Raw genomic sequence first — 19,805 nt, forward strand, 5'->3', positions numbered from 1 at the left:
TGTCCAGGCAGACACGTTTGGTACACTAATGGAAACTCCAATCCTTGGAGAAAAGAGAACAAAAATCACTTTTTGAATACAACATCTGGAAGATGACCACCATCATTTTGAATACACTGATGTAAGCGGTGCTTAAAATCACCAATGACCTTGCGTAATGTATCCGATTGGATATCGTTTATTTCCGCCCTGATGTGATTTCTGAGTTCCTCTAATGTTGTTGGTCGTCGATGGAAAACCCTCCCCTTCAGGTAACCCCAGAGGGAAAAAATCAGGGGCACTATTATCTGGAGAGCAAGATGGTCATAGGACGTCTCCGAAGCGGGATATTAGACTGCCTGGAAACAAGTTTCGCAGAGCAGTCATGGAAACTGCCTCTGTATGTGCAGTTGCGCCATCCTGTTGAAACCAGAGATGGCCACGGTCTTGATCTTGAATCGAAGGCATGAGAGAAGTGTCAATCATGTGCCTGTAGCGATTAGCATTTACAGTACACGTTGCTCCAAATTTATCTTCGAAGAAATATGGACCAACAACATTGGTAGCAGATACAGCACACCACACGGTCACTTGGCATCATGCAGTGGACGCTGATGGAGTTCATGGGGATTGTCGGGAGCCCAATAGCGCATGTTCTGCATATTAACTGTTCCTGTTAGATGAAAGTGTGCTTCATCACTCATCATCAACATGTCTAGCAATGTCGGATGTTGCCTTATTAATGCCAGCATCCGCTGACAGAATTCCGCCACCGTATGGCGATCTGACAGACATTGCGCAACTTGCATCTTGTACGGGTGAAAGTTAAGATCTACGTACAACATTCGCCGCATGCTTCGGTCCGATATCTGCAACGCTTAAGCATGTTTACATGCATGCCATGTTTGGTTCTGTTCGCACTGACCGCGGTCGGCCGGGTGGTGACTTATTCTTCACACTACCATCTTCACGCCATTGTCTTGCCCAACGATGTATAGCAACAGGAGACGGTGCATCACGTCGATAACAATCCAAAATGTTTGCCCCTCAAAACTGGTGCTTATTATGCATGGAATAATTTGGACAGCCAACATGAAACCACACATGTTTTCAATATGTCACTGTGTGTAGCACATATATATCAACAGGCACAAATACAAATTACCAGGTTGGATTTCTTTAGTAGTAATAATTTTAAAAATAAATACAGTAGAGCGTCGATTATCCGAACGTCGGTCAACCGAACGTCGGTCAACCGAACGACCGCTTAACCAAACTGTGTACTCGCTCGCACCTGTTACTCTCCCACCCTACCGTCCATCATCCCTCTCACTCCCAAACCAAGTTTCCCACAGTAGTTGCCGCACTGAGCCACCGCTGGCGGAACATTGCTTCTAATGGGGCCTTCATAAGGCGCTGCTGACCGGCCAAGCCGCCAGTCGCTGTGTTTCAACAATCAGCACACTTCTGTCGATGTATGTATTGTTCATGCAAAATGCGTATGTAATATGTACATATTTTTGTTTAATAAACTGTACCACATACTATATATTCCTACTAAAGTTGCCTTTGTACATTACTTTGTAATACTTAAAGAGATGCCTGTTTTTATGAATAAATTTACTGTACAGTACTTCTTTTTGGCAAATAAACATGTACAGTTCGATTATCCGAACAAACCAGTTTTCCGAACACCCATGTCCCCCAATTACTTCGGATAATCGACGCTCTACTGTAAATTATATATATATATAGGATAAAAGGAAGGAGGGCCACAAGGACTAAATAAAAAGTGAAAGAGGAGAGAGGAAACACTCACCGGACACTGAAAAAATTCAAATTTTCGTGATGGTATGTCACATCTTCAGGAGTAGAGAGACGTTGTAGTACTTGGTGACAAGAAGGAAGAGTAAGCATGACCTGCAGTGTTGCCAGGTCCCGAAAAAAAAATTGTTGACAGTACCACAGAAAAATATATAGATGGTTCTTTCACCAGGCTTGTCGAAAACTGTGAGTGGTGGGGGGTTGGTTGGGGAAAGGTGGTGGTGAGGGTGAGGATAGGGGATGAGGTGCGTTACTGGATGGCCTTGTTCAAGCCTGGGGTTGTGGTTGCATTCATGGTCGACCATGAATGTTACTACAAATGTTTAGTGTAGTAAACTCACAGGCCCATCTACTAGGCACTTTTATGAATTTTTTTCGAGGGCGATGTATTTCACTTCATGTTTTGTAATGTCTCACCCTTACATTTGAATTTCTTTTAGATAGATTTTCAGAAAAATGTTGTCAATGCGGAGGGGGAAGGGAATGCCCCTCTTCTCATATTGGAATAAAAGTGAACTTAAAATATCAAAAGTTTTGATCCTAATGTCTATATTACAACCCAAACATGGCAAAATAAAGCACATTTTTATTTCTTTTTCTTTATCCACTTTAAACTGTAGGTCCAGTCCCGAGTACCATGGGCGTCGCCAGTAAATTTTTGTAGGCGGCAGTCTATTGAAATCCCGTGACCGTTGTGGAGAGGCGACTATTAAAATTACAGTTTTCATATTGTGTGTGTGTGTGTGTGTGTGTATATATATTTTAAAATGGCCATTTTTCTGTGATTTTTCACTTTGGAACGAAACTTTTTGTGACACAGAAAAGTGGCACCATTCGTGCAGAATTCGAGCATACACCTTCGCATGGGATGCATATCAGTGGTATTTGTCAGTCAAGAAATAGTAGAAAATAACTTTCTGAGCACTACATATCCATGACATAATTTTCATCTTGCTTTCTTGTAATACAGAATAAACAAGGTGATTAAAGAGTGAAACCATTGGGATACTAAACACAGTGGAGGGAGGGGGGTAGGGGAGGTTATGTGGGTTTCTGACTCATTGTATACACAAGATGATATTCTCCTCTTTGTCCACATAGCAACAGGTGACTCATTGAATAGGTATGATATCATTCATTCTTGATCAGCATAGCAACAGCTTTATGACCTACAACTCAGAAAGCCATTTCTTGAATTGTACTGTGCATTAAATATGAGATATAATTGTTTGTCGCTTTTTCCCAATCGAGAACCAGTGTGCACATTATACACGCACGTGCATTATACATGCGTAAATATGGTATTCCCTTTTTTTACCCACTTTGACAAAAGTTATATGAAATATTTGAGTAGCCTATATTTCTTATGAATGTTTATAATTGCTTTCTTTATGTTTATTTAATGTAGAAATAAAATAACTGTAAAATGCTTTAATTTGTTCCATTGTAGGTCAGCCGAATTGAAAAGGTTGGAGGTGCATCAAGTAGAGGAGAAAACTCGTATGGAATTGAAGTATTTTGTAAGGATATGAGAAATCTAAGATTTGCCCATAAACAGGTCAGTAAATGGGATCTTTTTCTTTTCCTTATAATATATTTTCCATTCATTACTGATTGGTATATTTTTTGTTTCTAATTTAATGATACGTATGTAATGTGTGTCCACAAGTTTGTTTAATGAGAAAAATTATATCAGCTGAATGCTACAAGTCTTCCGGATAGCTTAGTGGTTAACTTTGTAGCCTGCAAGGGTTGCCATGTCCAATCTCTGGTTGAAGCATACATTTGATTTGAATCTCACTTAATACTGTAGGGTTGGTTCTGATAAGCCATTATGCATAAAATAAACTTATTTCAAACATATTTTTTCCAATTAATGTGGTGGGTTACTCTTACTTGCTCAATATTTTTTTTATTGCAAATTTATTAGTTTTCCCGGAATTAACAAATTTAAATAGAATATATATTTTGTTCACTATTTAAATAAACAGTACATTATTTCATATTCAATTGCATATTGACAATTTTCTCGTTGCTGTATCCTCGACTAAGAACGGTTAAGTGTTCAATTTTTGATCTCACTTAAGTTCCCAGGTTCAAATCCTGGCCTGAGGATTGATGTTTGTAAGTTCCCCCTTTATCAATTTCATCTAATCATCACTCATCCTCATTGTTATGATTAGCCAAAAGTGGCGTTAAAGCAATGCAAAATAATAGAAATGCAAGTAAAATGTCTTCTTTCAGGTCAATAGATGCAATGGAGTGAAGGAAGAGATAAATGCCTACAATGAGCTACATATTGTCTTTAATATTGTAACAACAAAAAGTTGAATTTCATACCACATGTCATCTGCATCATAAATAGTAATAATATGAAGGTTGTCCAGAAAGAAAGAAACGTTTTGGTGTAAAACACAAACGACAAATGAGGTGTGCAAAAAGCTTATGATACAGAAACTACATACCTTACTCTACCCATTCAAGCATTTACCATAGCGTGATACCAGTTTGTTGATACAGTCATTGTACTTGGTTGCCATCAATGTATTCCAATGAGTTCAGCCATGACAAAGTAGCATACATCACGTCATTAGGGTACACTTCCATTATTTGCTTATGAATTTCACTGGCACGAAATTTTGTCACGTTCAGAAACCTTAAAACACACTGCACTTCACACTTGGGAGGATTCTCAATTTTGTCATGCATGTTCAGACCTTACAGCTCGATACCATACACGTACGAGTACACATCTACTTGGTCAAACTGAGAGGGCGTAGGTGGAGCATGCTGTGTGCAAAGTTGAATGTTCCTTCCGGAAAGCACATTGGCAGCAGCGGAGTACAATGATCCTATCAGCAAACTGTTATCATGCTATGATAATTGCTTCAATGCTGCATATGGCGAATATGTGGAAAAGTAGAATAAGGTAAGTTTTTTGCACAAATCATTTGTCGTTTGTGTTTTACACCAAAACATTTCTTTTTTTTTCTGGATGACCCTTCAAATTTGATGCAAATTTTCAAATCCACCTGGGTTTTTCTTCATTAGGGAAGGGAAAAAGATTAAATGCACACAAACTTTCATCTTTTGCCTTCTTTTAACAGATGCTTATATATTGGTATTGGCTGATACCAGTGGTATTGGTGTCTAATACATTGGTTGGATTTTCTTTACCGATACTGGCTGATATTTACTGGCATTTTAGTCTTCAGTGGAGTCTGTCAAAATGCCAAGCAATACTTTTGCTGAATCATAATTATCCTGGAAATTATGCAAAGTTCTAATTTATTTTTCACTAGAGTTGTGTGAAAAACTGTATTTTGTGGTTACATATCAGACATTTTAATATTATGATATAATTCTTGAATATTTTGAAGTAAACTCTGGAAAATTGTTCATTTTAATTCTAGTGGAATACTTATCCACTAATAATAATTAATATGTTGAACAACTTTTAATTGGTTGAAATTTTCAGGTATCAGTATTGATCGTAAGAGATTGATATCAGTACCAAGTGGTCTCAGCCTAGTCCTTGTTTTAACCTATGTGTATTTAATTTAATCATCTGTATTTCTCTGACAAGAACACTGGTGGTTTAAAAATTTGGAAACAATTAACAATTAGAAGGCACATGCCTAAATGATGCTCCTTGCACTTTTTATGATGGTATCTTATAGTTGCTATGTCGTCAGTTTATAATTAGTTTTATCTTCTATTACTGTCCTGCTTCTTCAGTTTCTTGCCTTCTGGTGCCAGTTTGAAAATAAATTCCATTTACATTTCGAATTCCTTTTTTAAGATCTTCAAATTTATGCTGTTTATATTAAGTAGTGAATAAAATATAATTAGATGTAGGTTTTCCCTTGTAAATTGCAGTCTGAATCTATAATTATAATTTAATTCTGATATATTATGACAACACATTTTAAAATTGAATGAAATGTTCTATTCAAATAGAACATGCTATGCTGATCAAGAATGCAAAGTTACTTAAATAGTGTAATTTTGTTTCCCTTAGCAGAGGATTCGTTATTCAAAGTTGCTTCATTTTTCAGGTTCCCCTTGCAAAATCTAAGTACATAAGAAGTATGCTACATTTTGATTATGTTCAGGTAAATGTAGGATTTTTTTGTTCCTTGTGCCCAAACCCACCACATCAGAGCTAACAGTCTATAGAAGCTTAGAAATAACAATTTGTTTTTTGCTTTCAAAATGTTTTTGTTGAAGTGACCCTTTATATGTGCTTCCTTTTTTGTTGTCTTATTATTATTAATTTTGTGGATTCTCCATGAGAAGCCTAAACATCATTTCAATGTATGACACTTGGGAGGTTTTGAATTCAACATTATTGTTAGGAAGAGAGAGACAAAATTATAGGAATAGTTGAAACATCATTAAGTATCCTTATTCGCATAGAATTAGGACAACCAGGAAGCCTAATTGGAGATGACCAAATCTATAATGTAATCGTAAATCCTCTGAACACAAGTTCTTTGCACAAAATGACTTCTATTGGTGAAACCTGCCAAATTTTGAAATTTTTTATTCATATGAACCAGTTGTTTCACAAATTTATTTGTATGTTTGAGAGTATTGGAGGCATTTCAGTTGTACTTGAATTTTAATACCATTGTGAAATAAATGTAAAGACTTTAGAAATCAGCCCATGCCACTTTTCTTAATAGAATAGAATAGAATGGTCTATATTTAAGCAGGCGTGTTTCGGCCTCATGGGCCGTTCTTACAACCAACAATACAATAAATGAATAAAAAAAACAACAAAAAAAACACATAATGATCATGCTAATACAATAAAGATAATATAAAGATTATACAATGATAAAATAATACATTGAATAGATTAGTATATATTAGGGATGGGCCGATATGAAATTTTGGCCGATACCGATAAAGTACCGATATAAAATTTACCGGTATCGATAACCGATATTCTACCGATCCGATATAAAATTAGTAATGGTCCATGAAGAACCTGAAATGTTCATTGATCTCCTTAATAAATATGTGTTTCGAGGTGACTGCAGGTCAAAGAAAGTTGAACATTTAGACAATTACTTTTTTAAAAAGTAGGGCATCAAGATTATCCATAAAAATTACAACAAAATGGCATAATTTTACACTAAATTATAAGATATTTATCGATATATCGGATTGGTAAAATAATTGGTAATTTTACCGATAAACTGATACACCGATATGCCTATATTGGCCGATACCGATAGAGTACCGATTAATCGATCCCATCCTGTGGAGTAAAGATAAGTAATAAGTCTTCGGTAGTTCAATGTGTGTGCAGGGGAGGGGGGGGGGATAGGTTAGGTATGCATTATATGATGTATAAGTGCAGGTGCAATTGTTAACATACCATGTGGTCCAAAAGTCCTGGAACGGTCACCCATCGTGAGAAACACACATCAAATCGGAAAATGAAAAAATACATGTTTAATAAGTGAAAGAAAGCTATTCAATGATACCACACTTGATTCCCCACCCCCGCCCCTGGGGGTGGGGTGGGGGACAACTGTGAAACTTAAAATGGAAACCCCCACCCTGCATTGTAGAATCGGAAAGAGGACCTCATTCAGAGTCCAACGAGCCATGTTCAGGGGAAGGGCAATGCTATCCTACGAAAGCCAAAAAAATAGCGGTGATGGAACTCGTCTCTCTGATGGCTGTTGTTGCACCCTGGAGTTCACTTTTTTATGGTCAACATTGTAGAAATATCAAATTGAAGAACGAAACCAAAAACATTGTTTCTATTTGTCCTACAATGCACTCTCTTTTGTAAATCGTTCTACTTGAAGATTGCTAATGTTCATTAGCTTCCTCTTTTTCCTGTAGTGCAATTGTTTCCATGTTATCAGGGTGACCCACCTGAGTTTTGTCGACTTGAAACTAGTGCTACCAATGTATTGGCCGATACCAAGGGTATCAGTTGGAATTCATCTGCCAATACTTTTCCGGCATATTGGTGTTTCAGCGTGGCCCGCAAAAATGCTGCATGACACTTTCACTGAGTCTAATTATTCTAGAAATGAATCCAAAATCCAAACTTTATTTTTATTTTGCACGAAAAACTATATTTTGTGATTTCATAATATCTATTTTAATAGTCTGATGTAATTCTTGAGCAAATATCTTGGTAAATTGATGCATATAATTGGAGAATATTTACACACCAATATTGGTCAATATTTTGAAAAAAATAATAATAATAATAATAATTACAATTTTTAGGTATCGGCTCAGTCCTACTTAAAACCATTATATACTGGCTATAATCGTATTGTCACTATATTCCCATGCATGCATTTTTAGAGAGACTGAATTCATCTTGAATCTGTTAATTTACTTGTGCTTGATTAAAATTTTTGTGACACTCCCTTTATGGTCTTACTAAATATTTGTTTGTGTTGGGGGAGAGGATTATTAGAATATACATTACATTACATATCTTAGAACATTGTTCTCACAAGGATTCAGGATATATGGTTAATTGATGAAAGGGCTACAATTTTTCATAACAAAGCATGGTTTAATTCTCCGAGAGTGTGCGTTTCTGTACACAAGCTGCTGTTTATATGGTGTATGCAGGAAGTCCTTATACCCCTACATTTACTCTTCAGGTGAAAGTAATAAACAAAATTAAATTACTTTGTGTGGCAATATGACATGATGTAATTGTTCAAATATTTCCATGGTAATGTTTTGAAAAAAGAGTTGTGCACATGCAGTCTTGTTTGCCCTTCACTTAAAAGTGTTCCTTGAGGCATGGAGGTAGCTGACACAAGTTGTTTTTCTGCTGAGAAGAGGTTGTGTGTGAATCCACACTTTCCACTTACCCAGCTGCATTACTAGCTTTTAGTGCAGTTCAAACAGTTTTTAATTGTTGATTCTGTCCCTCCGTTCTCCATTCCACTCAATATGGTATTTCCTGAAATTTTCTATCTTCAAAAGTGATAGGTGACCTATTTGAAACAGTTATACAGGATGTTTCAAAATGATCTGAACGATAATAAAAACCATTCCATGAGCAATACAACATAATCCCGTGAAATACATTCGAACACATCCTTAAGTTGTTTTTTTTTTTTTTTTTTTTTTGAATGGTCCCAGTAGTTCTAAATTCTTCTGCCAGGTGGCAGGCTCACCAGTTGTAAAATGGCTGCCAGTGGTGAGGAGAAAGCATTTTGCGAGAGTACTTCGGTCGTGATCATACAACATCAGTTTCGTACACAATTTAATAAAGATCCACCAGCAAGGAACTCTATTAGATCCACCACATTAGCACCGTGGTGTAAATTATTGATGAGAACATTCTGAAACGTGTCTGGATGAAGCTAGATTACCGTATTGACGTGTGCAGAGTAACGAAGTGTGCTCACATTGAGCATTTGTGAGATAACTTCGCGATAACCACTGACACTTAAACTGGGATAGTTGTGTTACATATGTGTAAAATTGTATCTTATATTGACAATTTTAGAATAAAATATAACAGGTTGAAATCGTTCACATCATTTTGAAACACGGTGTATTTGTGGGTAAGTGTGCAGTTGCAAAATGATGTCTGATTTACTTATTACAATCAGAACTCAAGATCTTCACAACAGTCATACTGGTGCCAGCAAACGTGTGGAGATAAACCATCAGAATGATGCATTTTCTGCGAAGGCTAAGTTAAGCACTTTTGCTGGCAAAGGTACTTAGATGCAACACAACCATTTTCGACATCAGATGAAAGGAAGGGACAAGTGAACTTTAGAGATTTTTGTTCTATTAGCAATGTATATAATGTCCAATGTCCATATAACTGACGGAAATGGACAAAGTGCAAATTGTGGAGATAAGGTTTGATACAAAATTGTACAACCCATTGTTGCATTGCCTAGCAACAACTTTCAAGAAACTGGAATTCTTGTACAGAAATGACATGGTAATGTTAAGCTACATTTCCATGGAATTCTTTGTTAATTTTAGCACCTTCATCAAAATTTGGCAGAGACGGAAAATTCAAATCTGCAAAAACCATATCTCATCTCTTCATGTTAGGATTTGTGGCGAAAGTTAGTGGTTCACAGTACACACAGTTGCCTGTCGGCATCTCGCCCATTGCTAATGCTCATGTTGATGTCCGGATTGATGAAAATCTCGCAAATCCATCAGAGAAAGATACACACATTATTTTAGTTCAGGAAAGGGTAGTTCGTGCTGAAAATAACCACCCCTGGAATATGCATCCAAGGCCTACGAGCTTTCGTTCTCCGTCTAGTAATATTGCGTTTTGCAAATTGTAACTTTTCAAATTATAGCAAACCCTAGCTTACCCGAGTGTAGGGGGGGGGGGTGCTTTCTGGGCTTACCATAAACCCATCATAGAAACTTGAATGTATCGTAAATAGGAGGAAAAATGGACTTGATGGGCCTATCAGTCGCCATCTTTGAATGCAAGTTATTCGAGACCGTATACCAGTTACAGAGTATAATTGATTGGTAATAATGGTAATTTTTGTAATTATTATAATTAATAAACAACTGTCCCTACATAAACAAAAAAGCATCATTAACTAATTATTATGGTGTTTGTGAGTTTTAGTGAATGGTAAAGTACGAGGGTCACTATTTATATTTTGAGCCTAACAATGAAAAAACAGGAATTTGGCATTGAAAACTGCTTTATTGTTTTTCGAAGTATTCTCCTTTATGGTCAATACACTTTTGCATTCGTTCGAACCATTTGTCAAAGCAGTTTTTCCAGTCTTCTTGAGACACCTCCATAATATGGTTTTTGAACGCATCAACGGCACATTCCGCCGACGAAAATCGTTGTCCACGCAATTTATTCTTGACATTCGGGAACAAGAAAAAGTCATTGGGTGCCAAATCAGGACTGTATGGCGGATGACCCATCAATTCGATTTTTTGACTGTTCATAAAGTCGGTTGTTAGACAAGATGTGTGACAGCTGGCATTGTCTTGATGAAGAATGATCCGACGGCGTTTGTTTGTTTTCCGTATTTGACCGAAGACCTCTGGCAAACAAATTGTTGTTCAGAGTTGACCGTTCTACGTTCCTCTAAAGGCACAGTTGCCACATGACCAGTTTTCCCGAAAAAACAGGCGACCATTTGTTTCGATGTGCTTCGAGCGCGAACAACTTTTGTTGGATTGGGTTCATCTTGAAACACCCATACAGTCGACTGCTGTTTACGTTCCAGCTCATATGCATATATCCATGATTCGTCACCTGTTACAATCTTATATAAGTATTTTGAAGCACCACAATTGTATTTATTGAGCATTTGTTTGCACCAATTGACGCGAGCGTCTTTTTGAGTTTTTGTCAAATTGTGTGGGATCCAACGAGAACATACCTTTCTCACAGCTAAATGATCATGTAATATTTTATATATGCTGGTGGAACTAATGCCTATGGTTGCCTCAATCTCACAGTATGTCACATGATGATCTTGCAGTATTAGGTTTTGCACAGCATCAATGTTTTCTTGAAGAACAACTGATTTTGGACGACCTTCGCGAATGGCGGCCACGATTAAATTCGTTATACCAGCGTTTCACAGTGGCAAAGGATGGGGCTTCATCGTCAAATGTGGAAGTAAGTTGATCGATGCTCTCTTGTCTTGATAATCCACGTCGAAAATCGTAAAAAATCATCGCACGAAAATGTTCATGAGTTAATTCCATTTTATTGTTGTTGCGCAATCTCCAAGGCAACATAAACAACACAAATGAAGCTATTGACAAAACATTTGAAGTACGTTATGGTCAATAATGCCAGACGATTCCGTTCAAATGTCAAATCGCGCCTAACTTCAATCAGTGTTACCAAGGCTCAAAATATAAATAGTGACCCTCGTATGTGTGTGACACTCGTGCAATAATTGGTTATTATTTTTTATTAATGATGGTAATTTATGTAATTATTATAATTAATAAATAACTACATACATATAATCAACAAGGGAAGCAGTGATTCAATAACAGAATTGTTTCCTGAATTTTAGTGATAAAAAAAAAGGTGTGAACCTGTATCATCCCCCCCTCCTTTCAGGTAAGTAAGTTTCTCGTACAGCGTGGGTAAGCTAGGGTTAACATTTCTAGCTAACTGATTTCTATTTGTAAAATTGTTTTTTGATTATTATCATAAGATATTAGACACATAAAATATAACTAACTATCAAACAAATAAAAAGGTTCTCAGTATTTAAAAAAAAATCCCAAAACCTACTTTTTTCACTTTTTCTCAAGACCCAGATGAATGTTTTTTTTTCCTAAATAATGACACTAACAAATGTATTAAAATATATATTGTTAAAGTGATGAGAAGATAAATTAACAACAACAAACATAAAAATTATAATAGATTAATAATAAGATTTTAAAAAGAAATATTGAGTCTTAAAATTGATGAGGGTTTTGTGTTTACATTCCTCTCACAATGTTTTGTATTCTAGAGTTAATCAGGCACTTTGATTGCAAGATAACAGTGTAAATATAGTGTTAACACACTATTGGAAAATGCTTGAACAGAAACAAGTAAAGAGCGTGCCATCTAAGGTTACATTATGTGAAGTAACCCTTGTGACAGTTGTAAAATGGAAGATCTAGGTGAAAATGTTTTATTAATAGACTTTTTACTTGACATATTATCTTCGTAGATCTTGTTTATTGTAGTGGACAAAAATTGGCATTAGTAAACATCAGTATTTGGCATTAAGATAAAATTTTTCAAATGGAGCAAGTTGTCTGAACTGCTCTGACGTCTTAACCCTAGGTAACGTCCAAAGCCCTCTTGGCATTGAGTATCACGTAGGCATCTGTTAGGAAGTTCGTAATGAGGATTACTCCTGCTGTTCTTTCCTTTTCTCTCTCAAAACATTGTTGTCATCTACTGTCCTATTATCTTGGATTGTAGGTAGGTGATTTGGTGTGTGGGAAGGTTGTTTTACTTGCAAATAATTTACACTATTTATTTTAGCTCTGTGGCAAACATTTGTGGTTAGTTCTTTTAATATATTTTCCTTTTACCTAGAGTGACAATATAATTGCTGAACAATCAGTTCAGACTAGTAGCAGCAGGGGTAGGACATTGATTAATTTCTACAGGAGACAAGTGGTGCAGATTGTAAGTATTTCAGACACTTTTCTCATCGTCTGAAAGTAACTTTTCAGAAGACTTTTTCTAGCAAAAAGAACAGTATATACAGCAGTCTACAACATGTAAAGACTAGTTCCAAGGTGTATTACTGCCGGTGTGGTTTCTTATATAATACAAACGTTAGTCCGATGTACCAATAAATATTATTCTCCTACTCTCAGGACTTGTTCAAAAGCTTCATGTTGGAATCAATCTGAAAGCATATAATTTACACTAAGGTTAATTGGTCTTTTTTCTGCTTTAAACTGTAGATCCTACCCGAATAAGCTTCTGCATATGAGGTTGATTTTTTAAAGTCATGAGTTAGTATGAACTAAATCCATGACAGGCACAATGAAACCTAAACAGTACTGCTATAAACACAATTTTTACTTTTTTTATGTGCTTGTAAGAACCGTAAACTGCAAGAGAAATAATCCTACAGTTCATTCTTTCACTTTTCTTCAAGCCTCACACAGCACCTTCTGCTTGTAAACGTTTATTCCTCATATCATACTTGTTACATTCCGGCCCACAAAATATTCATTTATGTATTCTAGCAGTATTTGGGATAGCTTCTAGATTTATATTTGCCTGTTTCCAGGCATACCAAAATTTGGTTTTCTGTGTTTAGAAACCAAATTTTGCAAACATGCAACAAGTAAAATTAGTCTTATATATTGTTAGAGTTATCGTATTTACTCATGTATAAAGTGCACTTTTTCAAAAAAATTTTCCCCAAAAAACTGTGGTGCGTGTTATGCACTGAATAATTCAGACAGCCAACATGAAACTGTACAGGGTCATTCCATGATTTTGTGACACTTGCATTGATTTATCCTGCAGTTTCTGAATATGGCAACGGTATTCCATTCAAGATAGCGACACTAATGTGCATTGCGGTTGAAATAAGCTCATCACAAAATGAAGGAACGTTCTGATTTTTATGGTACTTTGGATGAAAGAAAAGATAAAGAAATGGAAAATTATAATTAATGTGTATCACTGGCCAAATAATATTATATATATGTGGAGTGTGTAAATGCTTTAATGGAAGAAATCTTGTACTGCTAACTGCTAGTTTGAGGGTCCTGAATGTGCCTCATATAAATGTTACGTTAGTCACGGATATAGTATATATATTTTGAATTTTTTTTTTTAGGAAAAGTAATGAAGGAATGAGCAAAACCATGTATAAAAGTTTGAAGGCCATTTCCCACGATTATTCATTTTGTATTGTAATGTTATGAGACACCAAGAAAGCAGTGCCATTCTGGCAGAATTCGAGCATGCACCTCTCATCACACAAGAATCAGTGGTATTGGTTGGGCGAGAAATTATAGAATATGACTTCCTGAGCACTGCAAATCCAAAAAGTGGGTAAAGGAGATTGGGGTGGGGGGGGGGGGGCTGGCATGGATTGGGAACTCATTGTATACACAAGACGATATTCTCCTCTTGGTCCACATAACAACAGGTGACTGACTCATTGAATAGGTATGATGTTATTCACTCTCGATCATCATAGCAACAACTTTACGACCTACAACTAAGAAAGCTATTTCTTGAGTCTGGATTGCACTGCGCATAATATATGAGATAATTGTTTGTCACTTTTCCCCATCAGAAACCAGAGTGTGCATTATACATGCATAAATACGGTATTTGTGCACTTCCAACAGTTTAAATAAAAGGTTCAGTTATAATGAAGTCCACTTTTGATGTATCAATTCTTCTGTGGAATTAATTAGATTCACATCATTATGCATACCTCACACTACTCTTCTATCTGTGTAGTTCCCATTTGTTATGTCACTGAATAACCTGTAGTGGACAGGAGTCCCTCACGAAAGAAACATTTAAAACTTGCCACGGTGTGATTGATTGGTGTGTACAGCATATCCATGTACTGGATTGTGTGTTCACAGACAAATTTGATTGTTATCATAAATGGACGAAATGAAGATTTGTTCTACATGTGTGGTGGATGGATTGGTGCATGATGCATAGTTTGATAGATGGGTGCATGCGGTGGAGCCATGTGTGATCTGTATGGATAGGTGGATCTGTGGAGAGACAAGTATAATAGAAATATGGATGTAGTGGAACCGTATATTGGAAAAATGGAATAATAAGATATATCCGTGCACCAGATTTATTAATATGGTAGATGTAATTGATGAAACAAATGAACATATAAAATGTATGAATTGTTTGTAAATGCCTGCAATGCATTACTAAGTGAATGTGATGAATCCATATTCAAGATATAAGTCATTATTGCAATTAGTTGGTGAGATGAGTGATGAATATGTGATGAATCTTGAGATAAATGGATTGATGATTGATGTAGTGAATCCTTGTGTGGGATAGAAAAAAATGTATGTAGAGGAATGATGATGTGGTTGTATACATGAGTATGATTAACCCAGTTAATGTATTTGTGGATAGTTGAATAAAAAAATACATGGATGGATGTGATGGATCCACTTGTTGGATGGGTGAATCACCAATGTGCTGAGTGGCTGAAATGCAGTTACGGCTAAATATGACATATTGTGGATGAAAATGTTATTTATTGTGTAGATACTTGTAATCAATGAAGGAATGTGGATTTGTATTATGGATATATGTGATTAGATGACTGGATGAGGTTCTTTGTGGATTGAAGGTTGTTATGCACTTACGTATATCATGTAAAAATGGATCGCTGAATGATGGTGATAGATATAATTAATGAATGGATAGATTGATGTAACAAGACTTTTGGATGAAGGGGTGCCAACTTTTGAAAAAAAAAGAACATTGGGGAGCCTCAAACACTTGAGATATAAGTTCACGAAAAAATAATGAGTCCATGTATCATGCACACCAACAACACATCCAATTATCTTTTTTAAAAGAATATATTATTTACTGATTTCAATAAGCACTCCACCACAAATCACAATAACAAAATATATAATAGTAATAATAATGTGACAAATTATTGGGTGGGCTCGAGCCCCACGGAACAAAATGCATAATAGTAATAATAACGTGACAAATTATTGGGTTGGCTTGAGCCCCATGGACCCATATAAGTTGGCCCTACTGAATGGATGAGTGAACAATTGTGATGGATTGATTAATTGATAGATGGGTGGATGAACACACTGGATGAATGTATGTAATTGGTGTGGTGGATGGATCTGAGTTGAGGATTGATGTGATGAATATATGGATAGAATAATATGAGTTCATCTAATGAATGAATGAATCTTGATGTATAATTGAGTGGATAGATAGATAGATGGATTGGTGAACTTTATGGGAGTGTGAGAGATGAATTTGATGAGATGGATGCATGGATGAATATATTACGAATGAATGCGGTGTACATTGTTGGATGCATGGAGAGATGAATAGAGGTAATGAATATACATGATTGGTGAATTTTATTAATTGATGTGATGGATACATGGATGGAAGGGTTCAATTTATGGATGGGTCACGGAATACATGTGATGAATGAATGTGAGTCATGTGATGGGTATAGGAATGGATAGATGAATTTAGTGATGTTTTGATATGATCAATGGTCGGATGAATGTGATGAATGAATATTATGTATGGATGTAGGAGAGAGACAAATCAACGTAATAAATGTGGGTATGAAGGATGTATGCATGACTGGATGAATTCAATCTATGGATGGACAGGTATGATATGATAGGTGGCTGAATTAATGTAATAGATAGATGGAAGTGTTCTGTGGTTTGGTGGATGACTATCAGTGGATGTACATGAATGAATTTGATTGATTGATTGATGTGGTGGATGAATTTAATGATTGAAAGGATTTATTGTAGAATTGAAGGAATGGATGTATTATTATTGGTGGATGGATGAATATGGTGGATAGATTAATTTGATGAGTGAAATTTGATTACATTACTGGATTAATTTATGTGATGAATAAATAGTTTTTTTTATTGATGGGTGTGATTGATAAAAATATTGATCAATGTGATAAGTGGGTTAATTGATACATGTGATGGATGAATGATTGTCTTGTATGTAATTGATGAATAAATAATGGATTGGATGTATGGATGAGTATGCTGGGTCAATGTCATGACTGAATGTCATCAATGTTACGCAACTGAAGAACATGATTGGTTGGTGGATGTGATGAATGGATGGATGATATTGATTAGTGAATGAATGTTATTGTGAGTATGTGATGAATGGACTGATCAATATGATGCATACATAAGTGGATGTATAGATCCGTGTGTTGATATGATGGTGGATGGATGGATTTTATTAGTTGATAGATGTATGAAGTTATGGATGTGATGTGATTGGTTGATGGATGGATCTGAATGATTGGCCGATTTACCTACCTACCTGAGTATTTGCAAGTGACCTCTTTAGATCTTCAAATCTGTTGCTAAACAATTTTAAGTGAGAATTTTCCATATTTTTCGAGGGAAACATTCATATCTTCATCCATTTTCTAGTCCTTTTCTTTCCATCCTTTTGTCTTCTTATTGTAATCATTATGGTTAACACCCTAGTGGTAGAAATAAGCATAATGAAAAACCAACTTACTTAGAAACGAAAATATGTGAACAATCAGTATCAATAATTGTATAAATAGAATAAATTAATGGTAGCCATCTTTCAGCCATGCAGTTTTACCGAAAAAACTCAAAGTTGGCCATTCACTAATATAATAAAATATCAGAATATATCAGAACTAATATTGATTATCATAGGTCAGTATGGAAACAATTACAAAGGTTTTTGTTGCAAAAACATTTTTCACAGATTTTTACATATTAATGATAGTTTGAACTGTTATTTCCAACAAATTTTCCTCAATATGAAATTAATGATGTAATATATGAAAGAAAGGGCCGATATTTTATAGGAAACAAGAAAGTACGTTTAGCAACATTGTATTATGGGTTACAAACATGTACATATCCACTTCATTTTTAACATAGTCACCATTATTTTCCAAGCATTTTCTGTACCATGGCACAAGCTTTATTATACCCTGCATAAAAGTTCGCCACCTGGGAGTTCAGCCAATTCAACACTGTCGTTTTCAACACCTCAGTTTCTTCAAATTGTTGAGACAAAAGCCACTTTTTTAGGTGAAGGAAGAGGTGAAAGTCACTTGGCGCAAAGTTCGGACTATATGGGGTTGATCAAAAAGTTCCCATCCGAACTTCTGAATCGTCTGAACAGTGAGGGCAACAGTGTGTGGTCTGGCATTATCATGGAGAAGCACAATTCCTGAATGCAACAGTCCACGTCGTCTGTTTTGTATGGCACATCTGAGTTTGCAAAGTGTTTCACAGTATGCTTGCGATGTGATTGTATTTCTCAGTTCCAGGAAATCCACCAAAAGCACACCCTGTTGGTTGGTCCCAGAACACAGTTGCATCAAAACGTCAGTTTGAATGCTCTGTCTTCCACTCCTCTGTTCATCATGGATATTTGTACGGCCTTCTTTGAATGCACCATTGCCGCACCTTTCCTTTTACACTGTCACCATACACTTCACACAATTCTCGATGAATTTGAGCAGCATTTTGTCCTTTGATGTGAAGAAATCGAATCACAGAATGGAACCGCACCTGGTGGAATTGTGTATGCACGCAGCCATTTTAACATGCTCCAACACACACAATAACAAACACCTGACTAACTAAATTATGGTTGCTGGATAGCCAGTGGACCAAGACATGTTACTGTGCAGGAGTGAACCGATCACTGTTGCCAGTCGGTTCTTATAAAACATTGGCCCTTTTTTTAAAATGCACCTCGTATATTTGGGGAACGTACTTTCACTGTTGCTATTATTTCCCCCTCAGCCATAAATGCTCTCTATCTCTTTTTCTTTCTTTTTTTTTTTTTCCTATTCCTTCCTCTATCAGTATAAGCTTTAACTTTTCACGTATATTTTACCCATGTTCTACAAGAACATAATAAAGATGCATATAAGGAGTTCAAAACAGTTAGTAGCAGAGGGCTACATTGCGAAAGCGAAATGAATGGAACAAGGTGAAGTAAGTTTCATAGCATCAGAAAGGATCTGCATAACCCTTGTTCCACAATAAACAAGAAAAATAAAAAAGGTAGTTGTGAATTATTCTTATTCCGAAATTATAATATTTTGGCCACATTTTAAATTTTTTATGAGAGGATGAGACATGCAGTAATTGTGTCTTGTTTCATCCCCACGGTTTTTTGATGTATTCTATAATTTCATTATTATACATATGTATGTAGCTATAAGTATGTGTAGTGCTCCCAATCTTTTGTAATACTTTGGGTTGTGAGCCCTTTTCCCCTTCCTGGTTGTCCGGATTGTTATTATCAAGAATTCATATGAACATCACCTACTGGGTACTGTTTTAGTTTTCTTTCTTTCTATGCTTCTTTACAAGTATTTTTGTTTGTCATTTCTTGAAAATGACTTGTGACATTTGTCTTTTTTTCTTTCATTAGGAAAACCATTCCAGAAGAAATGTGTTTGAGAAGTTGCAGCAGTATGCTTTCCCCTTGTCACATAAGTTACCGTTATTTGCTTTCGAGTACACAGAAAAATTTCCCGAAAATGGCTGGGCTGTGTATGAACCAATCGCTGAGCTGAAGAGAATGGTAAGTTGACTACTCAGTATATTGCATGCAAGTGTGTTTTGCCCCCCCACCCCCTTTCCTTCCTGTATAATCCTTACGTAGGGGACTTATTTTGGTGTTGGCAAATTTTGTTCCTCATGTGTTGTTTCCTAGCCTAAACAAAATTAATAATGCGTCCCAC

At 36.0% G+C, this 19,805-nt stretch overlaps 1 protein-coding gene across 7 annotated transcripts in view; it reads left to right on the plus strand.

Moving 5' to 3' along the window:
- Positions 1–19,805, plus strand: part of mtm (phosphatidylinositol-3-phosphate phosphatase) — a 67,230-nt gene that overhangs the window by 14,965 nt on the left and 32,460 nt on the right. For 4 of the 7 annotated variants that reach the window (XM_083144372.1, XM_083144378.1, XM_083144374.1 and 1 more), the window contains 4 exons: positions 3,254–3,361; positions 5,862–5,918; positions 12,881–12,973; positions 19,493–19,645. In XM_083144372.1, the coding sequence (XP_083000498.1) occupies positions 3,254–3,361; positions 5,862–5,918; positions 12,881–12,973; positions 19,493–19,645 (411 nt within the window). The remainder of the gene's footprint in view (positions 1–3,253; positions 3,362–5,861; positions 5,919–12,880; positions 12,974–19,492; positions 19,646–19,805) is intronic. The other 3 variants (XM_083144376.1, XM_083144375.1, XM_083144379.1) reach the window with 3 other exon arrangements.

Source organism: Lepisma saccharinum, chromosome 23 (genome assembly GCF_977018435.1).
Source record: "Lepisma saccharinum chromosome 23, izLepSacc3.1, whole genome shotgun sequence".
Classification (NCBI taxonomy): Eukaryota; Metazoa; Arthropoda; class Insecta; order Zygentoma; family Lepismatidae; genus Lepisma; species Lepisma saccharinum.